The following is an 18,079-nucleotide window of genomic DNA, read 5'->3' on the forward strand; positions in this document are numbered from 1 at the left end:
GGGTGCAGGCAAGTGGGGGGTGCAGGCAGGTGGGGGGTGCAGGCAGGTGGGGGTACAGGCAGGTGGGGGGTGCAGGCAAGTGGCGGGGTGAAGGCAAGTGGGGTGCAGGCAGGTGGGGGGTTGCAGGCAGGTGGGGGGGGTGCAGGCAGGTGGGGGGTTGCAGGCAGGTGGGGGGGTGCAGGCAAGTGGGGGGGTGCAGGCAAGTGGCGGGGTGAAGGCAAGTGGGGGCGCAGGCAAGTGGTGGGGTGAAGGCAAGTGGGGGTGCAGACAAGTGGGGGGTGCAGGCAGGTGGGGGGGCACAGGCCGGTGGGGGGGCACAGGCAGGTGGGGGGGCACAGGCTGGTGGGGGGGTACAGGCAGGTGGGGGGTTGCAGGCAGGTGGGGGGGTGCAGGCAAGTGGGGGGTGCAGGCAGGTGGGGGGTGCAGGCAGGTGGGGGGGCATAGGCAGGTGGGGGGGCACAGGCAGGTGGGGGGTTGCAGGCAGGTGGGGGGGTGCAGGCAAGTGGGGGGTGCAGGCAGGTGGGGGGTGCAGGCAGGTGGGGGGGCATAGGCAGGTGGGGGGGCACAGGCAGGTGGGGGGTTGCAGGCAGGTGGGGGGGTGCAGGCAAGTGGGGGGTGCAGGCAGGTGGGGGGTGCAGGCAGGTGGGGGGGCATAGGCAGGTGGGGGGGCACAGGCAGGTGGGGGGTTGCAGGCAGGTGGGGGGGTGCAGGCAAGTGGGGGGTGCAGGCAGGTGGGGGGTGCAGGCAGGTGGGGGGCGCAGGCAGGTGGAGGGGTGCCGGCAGGTGGGGGGTGCAGGCAGGTGGGGGGGCATAGGCAGGTGGGGGGTGCAGGCAGGTGGGGGGGCACAGGCAGGTGGGGGGGCGCAGGCAGGTGGGGGGTGCAGGCAGGTGGGGGGTGCAGGCAGGTGGGGGGTGCAGGCAGGTGGGGGGCACAGGCAGGTGGAGGGGTGCCGGCAGGTGGGGGGGTGCAGGCAAGAGGAGGGGGCGCAGGCAAGAGGCCTTTGCAGCAGCCCGGTGGCGGCTGCACCTGCTTGCTGAGCAGTGGCTGGGCTTCCTTCGTATTTTCAGGCAGGGCCCACAGGTGTACTGAGAGACTGAAGGAGTCAGGCCTGCGTCCTGGGTCTGGGGCAGGACAGCAGGAAGAAGGGGCCGCCCAGCGCTGAGGCCGCAGGGTGGGCTGGGGAAGGGAAGGAGGGGGGCATTCGCCTGGTCAAGTCTGAGGTGCCCATATAAGCTATCACGGATTACTGCTCATGCAGGGGGGGGCTGTGGCTAGTCACCACTGGAGGCCAAGCCCTCAGGTAGAAAGGGCATTGGGGTCTGAGCCTCCCAGCTGGGCTCTGAGGGCCGGGGTGGAGGGTCCCTCGGGGAAGGAACAGGGCCACCATGCAGGGGGCAGGGCAGAACCACTTGGATCGGGCACCACCCCAGGTTTGGTGGGAGAGGACCTGGTTTCGGACGACTTGTTCCAACTGTTAGGAAATGCAGGTGCATGTTGAAGACATAGCTCAAGGCTTGTGCCTGGCCCCCTTCTGGACCCTGGGGCCTCCAGTGGGGTCCGCAAGCCCCAGGCCCTGCATCTCTGGATAAGCTTGGGGCCAATGTGCCCGCAGCTGCCCCAGGCAACTCGGGAGCGGAGCTAACGCCACTGAGGGGCGCCCGAGACACCTGGAGCCCACCAAGCCCCCAGCCAAGCCCGCAGGGACCGGTCGGTCGCTGCCGCGATCCCCACCTCACCCCGCTCCGGGGAGGCGGCTGCTCCGAGTCGCGCGCCTGGACCTCCCGGACCGCGCCCTCCAGCCCCTGGACAGGGACAGGGCGGGACGGGGAGGCGCGCGGGCCATAGAGGAGGGAAACAGAGGGGCCCCGCGCGCGGGAGTTCGGAGAGGAGGTCAGGGAGACCGGTCGGCCCCGGGTGGGCGTGTGCAGGCTGGGCTGGCGTGCCAGGAGCGTGCGACGGTGTCCGTGCTCGCGTGCGCGCAGCGGGGGCGGGAAGGCCCCGCCCCGGGGCGGGAGGGGGCTGCTGGATTAAAGGCCACCGTGGCGGGCGGGGACCAGGACAGGAGCCCGCACCCGGCGAGCGCTTGGCTCCGCGCCGCCCTGAGAGAGTCCCTGGAGGGGGCGGGGGCCGCGCCCCGCACGTCCACCCGCCCGGGAGCAGCAGGACCCACACGACATGCGCGTCCGGAAGGGGCGCTGAACGGTGGCGGCGATGTCGGGGCGCGGGGCTCCGGGCCCCAGGTGCGGGCTGCTGCTGGCGCTGCTGCTGGCGCTGGGCGCGCTGCCGCGGGTGCGGGGCGTCGAGGAGCAGTCTGGGGGCGCGAGCCAAGGCTTTCAGGTGGTCAGCTTCAAGTGGCACCACGTCAAGGACCCGTACATCATCGCGCTGTGGATCCTCGTGGCCAGCCTGGCCAAGATCGGTAAGAAGCCGGGGGTCCCGGCCCCGCCGCGACTTCCTCCCGCGCTTGTCCCCGCCGGGTCGCGGGGTGGGGCGGGGCGGGGCGGGGGGCTGTCCGCGCGACCCCGCCCGCGAGTACAGAGCTGTGCTCCCGCGTTCGCGCTCCTGCGCCGGCTCCGCAGTCTCCCTGGCCCAGCGGCAGCCACCCCGCGGTCGGGCCTGGGGAGCGCCCCGTCGGCCCCACGTAGGCAGGCCCGCGGGTCAGGCGGGGCGAGGCGGGGACCGCGAGCCTGGCCGGGCCCGCAGCGGCCACGCTGGTCGCCGAGAGCGACCTGATCCCCCGCCAGGCGCGCGCAGCCCCGGGTCCTGGGGTCTCGCGGTCGGGGCTCCCTTGTGCCGCTCCCCGGCCTGGATCCTTGAGCTCCCTCGGCCAGGGGTTGTGTGTGTCGGGCTCGTCCAGCTGTTTCGTGCGGGGAGGCAGCGCGAGCTCTTGCCATCGAGCCCTGGGGTGATAGGCGGCTCCCAGGGCAAAGGAAAGTGGGGCCGCTGGAGATTCAACCCGGCAAAATCCTATTTGCAGGAGCGATTTTTCCGTTGACAGTGCTTCTCCTCCCAAACCCCTGGTCTGTGGGATTTCTCATAACTCGCTTCAGTGAGCCAGCAGAGGGGGGGCTGCTGGTCGCTCCCGGCCAAGGTGACAGGAAGGTCAGCTTCTTAAAAGCTCATGGGGACCAAAGTTTCAACGCGTTGGGCACCGGCAGGGAGGGTCTGGGGAGGCGGTGGACACGCGGTAACTGGCTGGGCGGAGTCAGGGGAGAGGACACCGCCCCAGGGATCAGCGGGAGGCTGGGATTTGGGAGTGGGGAGGGGCAGGAGAGGGGAGAGGGCTCTCCAGGGCCTTGGGCTCTGACCTTTTCAGCCGGCTGGAGCGTCGTCGGCTCTGGGGACAGCCTGCGACAGAATTTGAACCTGGGGTTTGGATGCCTGGAGGGCGGGCAGCACTGGGTTAGCTGGGTGCCCACCCACCGGCCGGCCGCCTCCCTGGGCTTCCCTGTCTGCTTTCTGCTTCTTGAGGGCACTGCCCATCCCGCTGCCTCCTCCTGTTTTCTCAGGCATCTCTTCCCTGGCCCTGGCTGCCTGGTCTGGTGCTCACTCTGTCCCACACTGGGCTTTCTGGGATACCAGAGTAAACCTGAGCACCAAGGTCTCATCCGTGTGTCTCCTCCGGACACCCCTGCTGGGGGCAAAGGACGCTGGCCGCTCTCTACCGGTCATCTACTGGACAGGTCCAGTCCCGGGCTGGGGCTCTGAGAGCCCTGTCCTGACTAACACTCACCTTGCCTGCACCACCACCCACCCCTCCCCCCCCAGGAACTGACCGTTTCTGGGGCTGAGTGGGGGCTCCTGTCCTCTGCCACCTTTTCTCTTCTGTGAAACCACCACCGTAAAGATGACAATGTGCACGGGGTGAACCCGTGACAGTCTGGGGAGCCACACGGGGACATGGAACACCCTTGTTTCCTGAAGCAAATGCTTTCTTTGCAAAGCTGGGGCTTCCCCGAGTCCAGCCGTGGCATCTGACGTTCCAGTGACAGCCGCCCGCCCAAGCTGCCAGCGGCCCTGAGGGGAGGCTGCCGGGAAAGGTCTCACTGACCAGAGTACTGGCCCCAGGAGTTTGTCACTCACCTGGGAAGAGCTGTGGACCCGTGAGTCTCCAGCGCGGCCAGACTTGTCCTGAGGGGGACCTCTCCAGGGCAGGGTGGCCACCCGCTCCAGCCAGTTCTGTTTCACAGTCAGAGCAAAGCCCAGAGTTCGTTTTCCTGCCCACACTCACTTAAAAGGGCTTGTTGTGCGAGCACCACATGCTCATTCCATTGTCGTCTGGGATTGCTGACCCCCCCTTGAAGGGGGAACCGTCAAGCCTGGAGACCAGGGGTTCTAAGGACAACATGGAAAGGACCCCAAGGGAAGGCCTGTGGGGCTGACCCAGCCTCCCCCCTTCAGGGCCGTCCTGCTCTGGGCCAAGCCATGCCCCGGCCCTGCCCACACCATCCGTCCCTCGGGCTCAACCCCTTAGTCCTGTACCCTGGAATCTGCTGCACTGACCCTGCCCAGGTCCCCAAGGTCCTCCTGGTGGTTCAGGATGGTCCTCGGGTGACCCCCACCTCGGCCCTTTCCTTTGCAGTCCCCCAAGCCCCTCCAGTCTGTCCCTTTGCCCGTAGTCCCTCAGACATCGTTTCTCCATCCACCTTGGGACCCCACCCCCTGCTGCCTCTGGCCTTCCAGGGCTCAACATCCAAACCAAATCTTAGCAAACAAGCCGGCCCTACAAAGCAAGATCTACATCAAAGAAAGCGGTCACCTCACCTCAGTGGCCTGCACTCACTCTTGACCAGATCCACTGAGCTCCAGCTCCACCTCCTCCCCGGTCGGGACCCCTCCCCCCCACCCCCATGATCCATTGTTCTCTGCAGAGAGAAGCAGAGACCTAACCTGGTCCATGGTTATACCCCAGGGGTTCCCCAACGACTGGCCCACCTCCCTGCCCTGTGGCATCCCCCACTTCCCGACCCACATACCTGGCCCCAGATCAGGACGTCGCCCAGGCCCCTCCCAGTGCAGCCAGCACCTGCGCACAAGCCCCACAGAGCACTCCTAGCCACGCCTTCATGTGCATCCAGGTTGGGACCCGAGGCCGAGGCTGTGTGGTGGTGTGTCCAGCGTGTACACAGATGAGGGCAAGCTTTGGGTCCCAGCGTCCTCCCTTCTTGACTCCGCAGTCCAGGGCTCATGTTCATGAGACTCTCAGGCCCCTTTGGTCATTGGAAACGGTCAGGCTATTTCGATCTCAAGGTGCAGGAGCAGGAGAAGAGAGGGGTTTCTACTGATTTCCAAGCATTTGCCAAATGTCTTACCAATGGTTCCAGGTGCTTATTTTAGTTTCGGTCAGATTTCTTCCAGCCACGGGTGGTCAGGGCAACAGGGTGAGGGGGCCTGGAACAGACAGGACAACTAGGTGCGGGGACGAGGGACAAAGCAATAATTCATGCCAGTGTTTTGAGGCAGCTGCTCCCCTCAAGCAGCTTTGGCCAGAGGGCAGGGTCATGGCCACCAGCAAGCTGGCCCAGGAGTCTGGGGTCAACCTGTGGCTGCTGAGGTCACGGGCCCACAACCCCTAAGACCCCATGTCTGGGGCTCAGCAAAGGACTTACTGTTTGCATCTGGACCTCCAGGGGCCCCCTGCCCATAGCTGCATCTTTAGGAAATTCAGAAGGGGAGTAGGGTGCCACAGAGGCCAAGGAGCCCACGCACAGGTGAGGCCTGCAGGGCCAGAGAGGTTGAGGGACCCACTGCAGCGGGACAGTGTCTGCCCCTGGGTGGGGGGTGATTCCCTCCTCTGGACCCCTGGGGGGGGGGCCCTGAGCCTGCAAAGAGTCTTGGGCCTTGGACCAAGCTGGGCCTTTTCCCCTTAATTGCGTTCTCTCTCCTCAGACCTTCCTTGGAGGCCAAAGGCTGGGCCAGCACGAGGCCCACACTGGCCACGCATAGGTCGTGAGGCAGCAGAGCATGGGGTAGAGGGCCCACTTGGGTGGTGGGGATCCAGGTGGCTTCGGGAGACAGAGCTCTGGAGTTGCCACCAGGAAAGTTGCCTTCTGGAGGAAGAGGCAGGTTAGGATGTTGGAGGCCAGAAGGGAGACCAGAGGGAGGCAGAGGGGAAGCTGGAGGAGGCCAGACCAGCACAACCAGACCCTGGAGAACTTTGATCTCTACTCGGGTGGCACAAAGCGGAGGGAATTGAACAGACCTGGGCTCTCAGATTGTTGCCTTGGTTGTAGGTCAGAGAATGGACATTGGCGAGGGGGGGCGGGCACCAGAGGAGATTCTGGGGAAGGGGCAGTTGTAGGTTGACTGGGTCCATGCATTCCCAAGCATTAGGTAGGGGTATTTCAGTGGACAGATGTGGCTCAGGTATCCAGCTGACAGCCGGGTGGGTCCAGGGCAAAAGGTGGGCAGTGAGGCAGGTCAGGGAGGAGCCTCCTGAGGGGGTCGGGACCCTGCCAGTGAGGAGGCAGGCCTGAGCCATGAGACCCCTGGACGGGACGGGCTACGCTTGTAGCGGCCGAGGTGAGGGGCAGTGTTGGTGTGGGTGGGCCAGTGAGAAACTCAGTTTGAGGCCCCCTGAAAGTGCAACTCGTGGTGTGCAGGGGCCAGAGGCCGGGGGCCCCTGACTCTGGCTGGCTGGGAAGGGGTGGCCTCACCCTCTGAGCCTGAGAATCTGTGCTGTCTACACCACGGCCTCTCCTGGGAAAGGGGGCGGCCTGGGCTCACATGCCCCCCACTCAAGCCTGGCAGAAACGCCCCCAGGAGGACCCCAGTGGCCGATGGGACCGTCTGGCTTCGAGGGCTGGAGGCTCAGGGGTGGTGGCAGGTCGTCTCTCCTGGTCCCTGTACCTCCAGCACCCTTGAGGCTTCGCAAGCCCTCCCCTCGATGTGATGCCTCCCTCTTCACTCCTGGTCCTGGGGGAAGAGACCCCGGGGGGGTCTTTCATAACCAGTGGGAAGACCAGGGCCCGCTGTACAGCGTCCACAGCCTCTGACCCATGTCGAGCCTCCACAGGAAGTTCTTCTTCCCAGTTATGCTCCAGCTGGAGCGCAGCCCTGGGATCATGCCTTCCGACACGCTAGCTGCCGGCTCATCGATCCAGTTTCTTGGGCCTCAGGGCCCCGTGTTCCTGGCCCCAATTCTCGTTGCTTCCAAAGTGCTCTTCCTACCGTTATCATTTCACCCTTGAGTGGGGGCACTTCCGCCGCAGGCCTGGGACGTCCCTGGGTATCCACCCACATACTCCGTTGTCTTGCCCAGGCACCTGGGGAGCCGGGGCCCCTGGCCCAGACACCCCTCCTAATCCACTGTTTCTCTGAGGTACAGCCACAGGGGCTGGGCCTCTGCCCCAGGCACATGCCCAGGCTGTGGGGGACGCCAGGGGGTGGTATTTACCTCCTGGGGTTAAAACCAGGAGCTTATGGGTTTTACTTCATGTGCTCTGGTCCTAGGACCAGGAGCCCCTGGGGCTGAGCCTCACCCTTGTCCTCCTCTCTCCTGTGGGTTCCTGGGCGCTCTCCATCATGCTCTCCTGCCTGCCTCCACTGAATTTGCCTTGCTCCTCTCGGAGGAATGCATGAGGGGATCTGGAAAAGGAGGAAGGGCAGGGCAGGTGCCATCCTCCCAGCGGTAGATGAGCCAGTGGGCCCTAGCGGACCCCAGTCCTGGCAGGACCCAGTACGTGGGCCTGGAGTCGAGACCCATCATCCAAAGCCTGGAACCAAGGGCCCTCCCAAGAGCCTCTACCAGATGGAGGTGTAGAGTCTCACTTTTCAGGAACTGCCCATGGGGGAATTAGCCCCAGGCTGTAAAGCAATCCATGGGCATTTGGAGCTAAGGTATAACACTGAAATATTCCAAGGAAAGAGGGGCAAAGGTTGGGAAGTGCTGATAGCATCCAGTCCTGCTTGCTCATGGAAGGGACTCCCCAGAAAGGCTCTGCCTGGGCCAACTTCCTGTAAGCAGAGAGGTTCTTGGCCTTATTCCCAAGGCACCGAGCCCCTTTGCGGGGGTCTGGACCGTGGTCAGGGGAGTGCACGGTGCTCTGTGACCTAGTCGCAGACCTGTCTCTGTGCCCTCCTGACCTGTCCCTCACTCAGCCTTGCGCTTGGTTTCTCCGCACATGCGTCAGGACACCCCCTCCCCAGTTCTTGCCCCTCGAGGACGGGGCTGCGGGTTCCTCTATGTCCGCATGGGTTGGAGGAGAGTTTTCCTGTCACACAGGCCAGGCTCCTGAGCCGGGGGCTGAAGCTTGCGTTCCCACCCACGCCCGCGCACCGTCCCCCAGTGTCCGAAGCCCTGCTGATATCGAGTTTTACCTGGAGGGGCGGCCAGGGGGCGGGCGAGGGACGGGGCTCTGCTCTCTGCCACCTGCCCTGCCTTGGCACCTGCTCATGGCTGCCTTCAGAGAAGGCCCCTTTGGCTCCTCCTGGCTGGGTCCTGGGACAGGCCTGTTCCCGGGAGCACAGGGCCCGTGGCTCTGGCCACTGTCAGGCATCGGGTCCGAGTCTCCAGGTCTTGGGTGCTTGGCTAGGTTTGAACAGAGCCTGCTCAACCAGCCTCTCCACCCTGGAGCCCAGACCGGGTGGTTTCCTGCCTGGGCCGTGGGCAGCACAGTTGGGGTCCCTGTCCCCGGCACCTTCCCTGAGCGGGTCTCTGCTCCCACCCTGTGCCCGCGCCTTCCCTCCTGTCCTGCCTCCCAGCCCTCCCTCCTGACCTTCGCTGCCTCTCCTTTCCCATCTTCTGTCCTCTCTCTCTGCTCAGGCCAGGGGAGAAGGGGTGCTGAGTGAACCCGGGTGCTGCGGGGGCCCCTCCCCACCCCGGCCCTGCCTGCAGAGCCTGTGGGACTGGAGGATGACAAGCTCAGGGGCCCCCGGGCTGGGGGGCAGGTATCCCATTAGTGAAGGCGGAGCGGCTGGTGGGGCCACAGAGGCCCCAAGAGCGGTTGGGACAGGAGCGGGATGGCCCGATGGGTGTGTGGTGGCTTCCATCCTGGCTGTGGCCCTGGCGTGTGTGGCTCCCCTAGATTCCAGGGAAAACCCAGACTCCACCTGGCCACGCAAGCTACCTGGCACCTGTCCTGCCTTCCAGCTCACCCCCGCGCCTGAAGCCCCCACCCAGTTCTTTGGTTCAGCCAGGTCAGCGCTGTGAAGGCAGGCACTGTGTCCGGCTCGTGCCGCGTTCTCGGTGCCCGGCACCCCGCCTGCCCATCTGCATGGCTGAGAGAAGGGACGCAGCCCTGAAGGCCGGCTTCCCGTTTGTAAGTTTTGTCCAGACCATCCAGGCTCTGGGCCTGGGAAGAGACTCCTTACCTGAATTCCTCCCCTGAGTTGCCACACAGCCTTCTGAGAACACCACGCCCGTGGAGGCGGGCAGACCATGGACAAGCACTGCCGGCGTCTGCTCAGGGCACGGAGGGCGCGTCGGGGCTCAGGGTGGGGAGCTTCTCGGCCCACACGGTGCTCACCCGGGCAGGCCGGGTCCCCAGAGGAGGTCGCACCCCGCCTGCACTAACGCACACTCCCCCACCAGCTGACAGCTGCTGCCGGTTCACCCCCAGTCACGCCTTCCGGGACAGGACAGAGCAAATCCGCTGGGTCACGATGCGCGGGCTCCAGGGACACGGGCGTCTGCGTGGGTGCCAGCGCCCTCACGCTCCTGTGCTGAGCCTGGGACTTGGGTCCCAGGCGGGTCAATTCCATCAGCACAGCAACAGCTTTTGGGGGGCATAACTGGTCTGATTTCCTTTATTGATGCAATCTTGAAATCCTTGATTTTTAGCAGCTGCAGCCCTGGCTGCCGGACGAGGCCCCTCAGTTTAGTGCTCACTTGACAAACGTCAGGATGTGGTCCCAACAGAGCAGCCCCAGACCCCCCAACAAGCGCAGGTTCCTGTGGGGGACAGACGGATGACATCATGGCACAGGATAAATGGCATCGTGTGCTATAGTGAAAAACGAACGAGGAGAGAGGCGGACAGTGCAGGCGGAGGAGAACCAGCCCTGTAACGAAAGCATTTGCAGGAGTGGGTCAACCAGTGCAAAGGCCCTGAGGTGGGCATGTGTAGGTGTGTCTGAAGAGCAGCAGGGGGCGGGCGGGGGGAAGCCAGCCAGTGGGGTGTGGACGGTGAGCTCAGAGGGGCCAGCAAGGCAGCCAGTCGCAAGCGTCACAGGGAAGAGGGGCCGCCGAGGCTTCTGAGCAGAGTTGTGCTTGGCTCCACCGAGAGCGACAAGGCTGCAGGGAGGGAGGGGTGGCAGCGGCTCAGAACTGTCACCTCATGAGCTGGACCTTCCCTGGGGCATCGGTAATGCTGGCACAACCCCTCTCATTTTATAAGGCTCTTCCCATAAACATGTGCAGAATAAACGAGTCAGAAACCATCCATATGTGCTCGGGTCTGATCAGAGGTTAAGGTCACAGCCTGCACCTGTGAGGGTCCGTGATGTCTTGGGCACTGAAGGGCCCTGGCCAGGCCGTTCTGCTTTGGCCCCAGCGCCTCCAGTGTCCCAGAGGGCACAGGACCGGCGGGCGGGTCAGGTGCAAGGAGGCTGAGGGTGCACGATGCTGCCCCACCTGACCCCCGCCGCCCATTGCCCGCCAGGGCCCTGTGTCCTTATGGCCATGACGGGTGGTGTCTGCACAGGCGAGGGCCATGCTGGCCACCCTCCGGGTCGTGTAAGGTGCCCCAGCTGGGCCAGGGACCTGGGGCTTAGCCTCACACGGGCCTTCCCTCGGAGCTCACTGTGTCTCAACTCCACATCTACAAGCCAAGCTTTCATCCGTCCGCTCTGGAAAGAAGTGAGAGCCCCGTGCTTCGCTGGACACGTAGGGTCAGAGTCCGGGCTCTAGATTTCCCATCTGAGGGGCAGCAGGGATGAGCTACGCAGGAAGGGAGGGGGCCAGCTGGAGTGAGCGGGGTTGGGAGCAAGTGGTCCAGGTGAAGGCAGCAGCCCAGGGGGCCCAGGTGGGGGGTCGAGGCCACCGGGCTAACGATGGAGTCTGGGGGTCTGTGGACAGATGTGGCCTTGGCAAGCAGATCGGCTCTGGGAGGCATCCTGCGAGCCCCTCACTGGGACTTCCAGCCTCTGGGGGCAGGGTCAGCCCTGTGCTCAGGAGGAAGGGTGCAGGACTGTGGGGGGAAGGGCCGAGTTCTGTTTCTTCCTTTCCTGGGTAAATCAGGAAGCCTCAGTGAATTCACCACCCGCAGAGCTATCATGCTAAAGTCCAACCGTGGGGCGCTCTCAGCCAGGGAAGGGTTTCTTGCAAAGGCAAAATAGGAAGTTGCAAATGCCTGTTTCTGGCAGCTTGTAGAACAACATAAAGGGTGGAAAACCACCAGCTCCTGGGGGTTCCGTTTCTTCTTGGGTTTAACAAGCCCCGGAGCTCGGGGTACAGTGGACGTGGGCCTCCCACCCCGCCACCTACTTTCCCTTAGAACGCAGCCCTCACACGCTGGGTGCTCGGTGCAGCTCACCTTTGTCCCGCCAGCTAGACGTGGACCCGAACAGGGCAGCCCCACAGGAGGACCACACGCGTGCACTCACTTGGTGTCCACATGCGTGTGTGCACTGCTCCTGTGTGCTGGCTCGTACGAGGTGGAGGGCGGCAGCCTGTGGCTGACGATCGCGTTCCCCACGAGGCGGTGGGCTCGAGGCTGCTTGCTCCTGGGGTCCCGTGGTACCTTGTACACCTCTGTAGCACCCACACTCCCTGTGGGGGCTCAGGGAGGAGTGGGCAGACATGGCAGGTGCTCAGGGGGTATTTGGTGAGTGATCAAGTTATTGTCGCCACCCCCCATGTCCGAGGGAGTGTCCCCACGTGGACTGTCAAACGCTGGACAGAGTCCCAAGGGAGGCTCCTTGCCCAAACCCAACAGAAGCAGCTGGGCTTCCAGGGGGTGGGCTGGGGAAGATCCTGGGGTAGGGGAGGGGGCCGAAGCCGCCTCTCGGCCACCCCAGCGGAAGCGGCCCCCCCCCAAGAGCTGTGTCTTGGGGCCACAGAGGCCTTTGCAGCAGGCCCCTGGAGCAGGCCTGGGAACAGGTGTGGTCAACACCAGGGCTAGGGCAGCCACAGCCCCCCTCCCATACTTCACAAAGGCCAATTCAGAGGCCAGACTCCCCAGAAGTCAGCTAGTGTCGCCCTGTGTGCTCAGTGACAGCAGAAACTGCATAAGCGGGCAGGGTGCAGTGGTGAAGCGGGCCGTGCCTCTGCGTGGGGTGCTGCCGTCCTTCCCACGTCCTGTGGCGGCACAGCCTTCATTCTGGTCCTTTAGCGGAGGATCGGGAAGGGGACCAGCTGCCTGTGTGACCCAGGCTGGGCCAGCCTCAGGCCTCGGTCTCTCACAGGCGGCTGAGGAGCTCGGAGGGATCAGTGAGCTCGGTCCAGCTCGGTCCCCCAGGGCTGGCTCCAAACAGCTCGAACCGGGCCTCCGGGGGCTGGGCTGCAGCCAGGATCCAAGCTCAAGGGTGTCCAGGGTGGGAAGCAGGGGGGAGGCGACGGTCACCATTCCCGCACAGCCGCTGCCCAGCCAGGCTCCTGGCGGCTGGCCACGTCACACATCCGTGGGCAACCCCACGGGACTCCAGGGCCCTCCCGGGCCTCCCGACCCCTGCCTGGTCGGTTGCTGCATCTGGGGGATGCCTGTGGCCTCGCAGGGGGCTAGCTGCCCTCCTCTCCAGCAACCTGGCCTCCTCAGCAGGGACGTGGCTGACCGCATTTCCCTCAGATGCGGCTGGAGAGCGGAGGTTAGCAGGTGCGGCGCGCAGATGCATGGAGGGTCCTGCAAAGGTGCCTGGGGGACGTTCTGTGGCCTGGGTGGTCCCAGCAGGGGGCCCGGCCGTAATAACAGGCCCACTGACACCAGCTGCGTGAAAGCGAAAATGCAAAGACAGCCACACGGCAGCTACAGACGCCCGTGTCCAAGACGGCAGGTGAGAGCCAGGACCCAGCTCCGGGGGCCCGTGTCCTCCCACAAGCGGCAAGAATGGGACTCGGCAGTCCTGCCCCCACACGCCCGCTGCCTGCAGGCTCCTGGTGCCGCCCTGTCCCTGGAGTGGCTTCATCCTGGTGGGTGCTGGCTTGTACCCACGAAGTCTGGCTGGAGAGGGTGTTCGGTGGATTCGGCCAGGCCTGCGAAGGAACCCTGTGTCGGCCTCTCACCCGTGCGCCTCAAACCGCGGCCACCAGTGTGCCTTTTCTTCCTCCTCCTTTTCCCCTCCCCCAGTGCAGTGTGGCTAGGATTGGGGTGGGGGTCACCTGACCGCCATTTACAAAATACAGTTACTGACCAGAGCAGGGGCCGGGGGTCCAGGTGTGGGCAGGTCTCAGCACAGCCCTTCCCGTGCACCTTCCCCCCAAGAGCTTGCGTTTCTGGGGGTGAACCGGAGAAGGAAGGCGGTTGGAAGTTTCTGAGAAGGCCCCCAGTGTCGAGGGTGACAGCGTCTGTTGTCAAAATCCTTTACTCATTAACTCAAAAACGCCGAGAACATTCCGACGGCTGGGGTGCCTTCAGCCCCGGGCCGGCGTGAGCCTTGGCCTGTGCCCTGCATTTTGGGGCCCCAAAGCCTGGAGGAGCATGTCTTTGCCCAACACCCGCTCCGGCTCACCTGAGGTGCCCCCACGAGAGGCATTGGCAGATGTGGGATGGGCGCGTGTGGCTGGCCGCCCAGGGACGAGGATGGGCCCTTCCCACCCCCCGCCCCCGACCATGGTGTCCAGGGCCGGGAAAGTTGACCCCCGCGCCTAGCGCTCCGGGACCCTCTTCCCACCCCCCACCCCACCACAGAGTCCCCCAGTGGCACAGCGCGCGGCGACTACCGGGATTTGCCTCTGCACCTCCCCCTCCCCAGGCCCCCACCTTGCCCTCGGGGCACCGGGCCCTGAGGCCCCTGCAGCTGGCTTTCAGCGTGGAATCCTGGTTTTCTCGTGGCCTGAAGATTAGTTCGAGTGTCACGAGCTGCGTGAAGCTGGGGAAGCGTTATCTGTCCCCGAAGAACCATGGTGCCTTCCCAAGCCAGGGGCTGGCGGGCCACTCCTCAGACCATGGCCGGGAGCCAGCACGGAGCCCAGCGGAATCTCGGAAGTAGACTGGACACAGCGTGGTGGTGTCTGCTCCCAGGAGAGGAGCAGGAAGGAGGTTCTGTCCTGGGGTGGCTCAGGGCAGGCAGCCTGTGAGCACACCCCGCCCCGGCCTCCTGCAGCAGCCCACAGGGCCACGCCGTGCTGTGTTCGGCCTAAATCCACACGCCGGGCCCCAGCGCCTCTCTGTGGGAAGCGGGGGTGAGTTCTCCGCTTTCCCAGAGACAAGGTCTTCCTCCCTGGCGTCCTGTGCCTTCATCAAGGGGAGCAGGGGAGGGTCTGTGGTCCTCAGGCAGCCTGGCAGGAGCTGACTGTCCCGCCCACCAGGGCTGCAAGGGGAGGCCACACGGGGCCCACGGAGGGTGTTTGTGGGTGCCGTGATGGAGGTGTGAGCGTGCCCTGGTGAGGACACGCGGGCCACAGCACCCTCAGAAACCTTGGAACCGTCCCCTCCCGTGGAGCTCCTGTCCTGGGAGGGCCACACGTCAGGCTGTTTCCGGGGAAGCCTCCGTCCCAGCAGGGAGGGGACGGGGGCGGGGCGCGCGCCCAGGCGGGGCCATGTGGCTGCGTGGCCGTGTGGCCCCAGGCAAACCTTCCCCTCAGAGAGGCTCTCGCCTGACCCGTCACAAGGAGCGTGCAGCTGTCCGCCGAGGCCAGCTTCAAGGTAGACCTGAAGCCCCAGCCGCGCCACACTGCACGGGCGTCACATGGGCCTGGCTCTGCCACAAGCTTTGCCACGTCACGTGGTTCCTGGGGGGGGTGCTTCTCCCGCCCGCCTGCCCGCACTTGCTCACGCAGCTCACACCCACGTGTGCTCACACCTGCACCCTGCACACCCACTCGTGCCCTCTCCTGGCACCTGGCCTCCTCGCTGCTCCTGCCTCACACACTAGGAAAGCTCCGGGCACCGTGGCGCCCTCCGCCCTGTGCCACCCCGGCAGCCAGAACCCCACACCGCACCACCCCAGTCTGGAGCTGCCCCTTCCCCGTGGGTGGCAATAAACCCTTTTCGGTGAGACGGAACAAACTTGGTTTTGTTCAGAAAAACCTGGCAGCATGCGAGCGCAGTAGAGCCGCGACAGACCGCTCCCCGGCCGGCACAAAACCGCAGGCCGCTCACCCCCGGTTGTCCCTCGGGGCGAGGAGCAAGGGTGTTTCCCGGCCTACCCACCTCCCTCCCTCGTCCCTAAAACACCGTCACGTCACCTCCGTCCCGGGCCTGGCCTCCCAAGCCTACCTCACAGCGCAAAGGCATCCCCCACACCTCAGCGATGCTGATTTTCAAAAATTAATAGACCTAATTTTTTAGTGAAGGTGAAAATGTACGCAATAATTGAACACGTGGCACAGAGAGTTCCCCATACCCCCCGGCTCCCCCTCCCCCCCTCCCCCACCCCCCAGTGTCCCTATTGTTGACATCTGGCATTGCTGTGATATACTTGTTGCAGTTAATGAGCCAATATTGATGTATCCTTATTAACTGAAGCCCATGGTTTACATCGCGGTTTGCTCTTGTGTTATGTATCTCACAGGTTTGAACAAATGTGTCATGACGTGTATCTATCATTATAGGATCATACAGAGTATTTTCAGTGCCCTAAAAATCCTCTGTGCTCCACCTATCCCTCCCTTCCCCCATCACCTGGCCACCACTGATCTTTTTACTGCCTCCGTAGTCTCTGCCTTTTCCAGAATGTCGTAGAGTTGGAATGCTGCTGTATGAGGATTCCAGGAGGTAGCCTTTTCAGATGGATTTCTTCCCCTTAGTAACGTGCATCGAAGATTCATCCACGGATTTTCCTATCTCGATGGCTCGTTTATTTTAGCGCTGAATGATACTCCACTGTGTATGTAGCACGGCTTTGTTATCCATCCAGCTACCGAAGAACAATCTGGCAAGTACGAGTAAAGCTGCTGTAAACATCCATTTTCAGGCTCTTGTATGGACATAAGGCTTCAACTCCTCTGTGTAAACACCAAGGAGATGATTGTTGGGTCGTATGGTGAAGGTATGTTTAGTTTTGCAAGAAACCGCCAAACTGTCTTCCAAAGAGGCTGCACCGTTTTGCATTCCCACCAGCGAGAATCTCCAGTCGTCTGTGTTGTGGATTTTAATAATTCTAATAGATGCCTAGTGGTACCTTGTTGTTTTAATCTGCGATCCCCTAATGACGTATGATATTGAGCTACGTTTCCACGTGCATATCTTCTTTGGTGAGGTGTCTCTTTAGGTTTTTGACCCATTTTTACATTGGATTGTTTGTTTTCTTACTGAGATTTGAGTTCTTCGTGTGTGTGGGACACAAATCCTTTATCAGGTACATGTTTTGCAAATATTTTCTCCCCGCTGTGGCTTGTTTTCTTGCTCTCTTGACGTGGTCTTTCTCAGGCAGTTCATTCATTTCAGTGAGGTCGGGCTTCCCTCTTGCAGGGATCGTGCTGGATCTAAGAAGTCATCACCAAACCCAGCTAGGTTTTCTGTCCCACGATCTTCTAGGAGACGTATAGTTCTGCATTTTACTTGTCGGTCTCTATCCGTTGAGAGTGCGTTGCTGTGAAGGCTGTAAGGTCTGTGTCCGGACTCATTTTTCTTCACGGGGACGTCCGGCCGTCCCGGCAGTTGCCGAGGGGACCGCTTTTGTTCGACCGTGTTACCCGTGCCCCGTCGTCAAAGGCCGGTGGCCGTGATCACGTGGGTCTGTTTCTGGGCCCTCTGTTCCGTTGCACTGATCCGCTCGTCCGTCCTTTCAGCGATCACCGTGGTCTCGCCTGAGTCTTGAGGTCGGGAAGTGCCAGTCCTCGAATGTTCCTCAAGGTCGTGCTGGCTGCTCTGGGTTTTTTGCCTCTGTGTGATAAAGTAACAGGCTGGAATTTTTTATCGGGATCGCATTGTGTCCGTGGATCATGCCAGGAAGAACTCGCCACGTGACCGTGCTGAGTCTTGCCATTCGTGCATGTGGACTATCTCTCCATTTATATGGGTTTTCTTTGATTTCTTCGTCCAAGTTTGCAAGTTTTCATGTAGGTTCTGTACATATTTTGTTAGATTTCTACCTAAGATTTTTTTTTTTGGTTTTTTTGTTTATTTTTCTTTTTTTGGTGTTGATGTAAATGGTGTTATGGTTTACATTTCGAATTCCATACCTTTATTGCTGGTTTATGGGAAAGTGATGGACTTTGTATACCCTGAAGTCTTCCATCACTTTCTGGGATTTTTTGCACAGACATCATCTAGGACTCGTTCTGCCCCTGCCCCTGCCCCTCCCTGCCCAGGGGGCCAGCCGCCTTGCCTTGTGTGCCTGGCTTTGCTAGCACACGTTGGGCATGTTAGGCTATCTTGGCCAGGACCGTTCATGTGGGTGCACAAGGCGGGAAGGGGTTGTGATATGACTCACCAGCTGTGGGTCTCTGGCCAGGGGAGTTAGCACAGAAAGCCTGCCCCACCCCCACATGCTTGCTCTCTAAGTTCTGGTGTTTTCCACCAAAATTTCGGTGCTGAACGTTGACTACACAAACTGTCTTCATAGCCATGAGGTGGCATGGGACCATTTTTCCATTTCCAGGACATCCTTTTATTTTACCCGAAGTCATTGACTAATCTGTTGTTGTTGGCACAGTTTTCTATGGATTTAAGTGGTTCGGCCCCAAACTCCCAGAAGGCTGCTGCACGTGGCAATGTGCTCCGGGCCCCTCCCCTCTGCGGGCATGACACCAGCTCCCCCACACTGGGCACCCCATCTCCTGAATCTCGTGCCTTCTTGTCTTGGGGAGAACCTCCATTTGGTGGGTTCATTCTCCACCAAACGTGGTTTCTCCCTCTGTTACTTCTGGGGACTGGCTGTGCAGCAAGCTGAGCCTTGACCAGCAAGCATCAGGAGCAGGCTGACCCCTCTGGGTGAAGCCTGGAGGTCAACTCCCTGCCCAGGAAGGAGGCATCACTCTAGGCCCCTCCAGAGTTGGTGTCCTGCCCCTGGCCCAGTGCCTCGTGTGGGGTCTCCTCC

The 18,079-nt window shown here is 62.5% G+C and overlaps 1 protein-coding gene across 4 annotated transcripts in view; it reads left to right on the forward strand.

Moving 5' to 3' along the window:
- Nucleotides 1-2,041: 2,041 nt before the first annotated feature.
- SLC9A3 (solute carrier family 9 member A3) overlaps nt 2,042-18,079 on the forward strand; it is a 46,325-nt gene continuing 30,287 nt past the window's right edge. For 2 of the 4 annotated variants that reach the window (XM_045443411.1, XM_045443448.1), the window contains exon 1: nt 2,042-2,420. In XM_045443411.1, coding sequence (XP_045299367.1) covers nt 2,213-2,420 — 208 coding nt within the window. In that variant the 5' untranslated portion in view covers nt 2,042-2,212. The remainder of the gene's footprint in view (nt 2,421-18,079) is intronic. The other 2 variants (XM_045443422.1, XM_045443433.1) reach the window with 1 other exon arrangement.

This window comes from Leopardus geoffroyi, chromosome A1 (assembly GCF_018350155.1).
Source record: "Leopardus geoffroyi isolate Oge1 chromosome A1, O.geoffroyi_Oge1_pat1.0, whole genome shotgun sequence".
NCBI lineage: Eukaryota > Metazoa > Chordata > Mammalia > Carnivora > Felidae > Leopardus > Leopardus geoffroyi.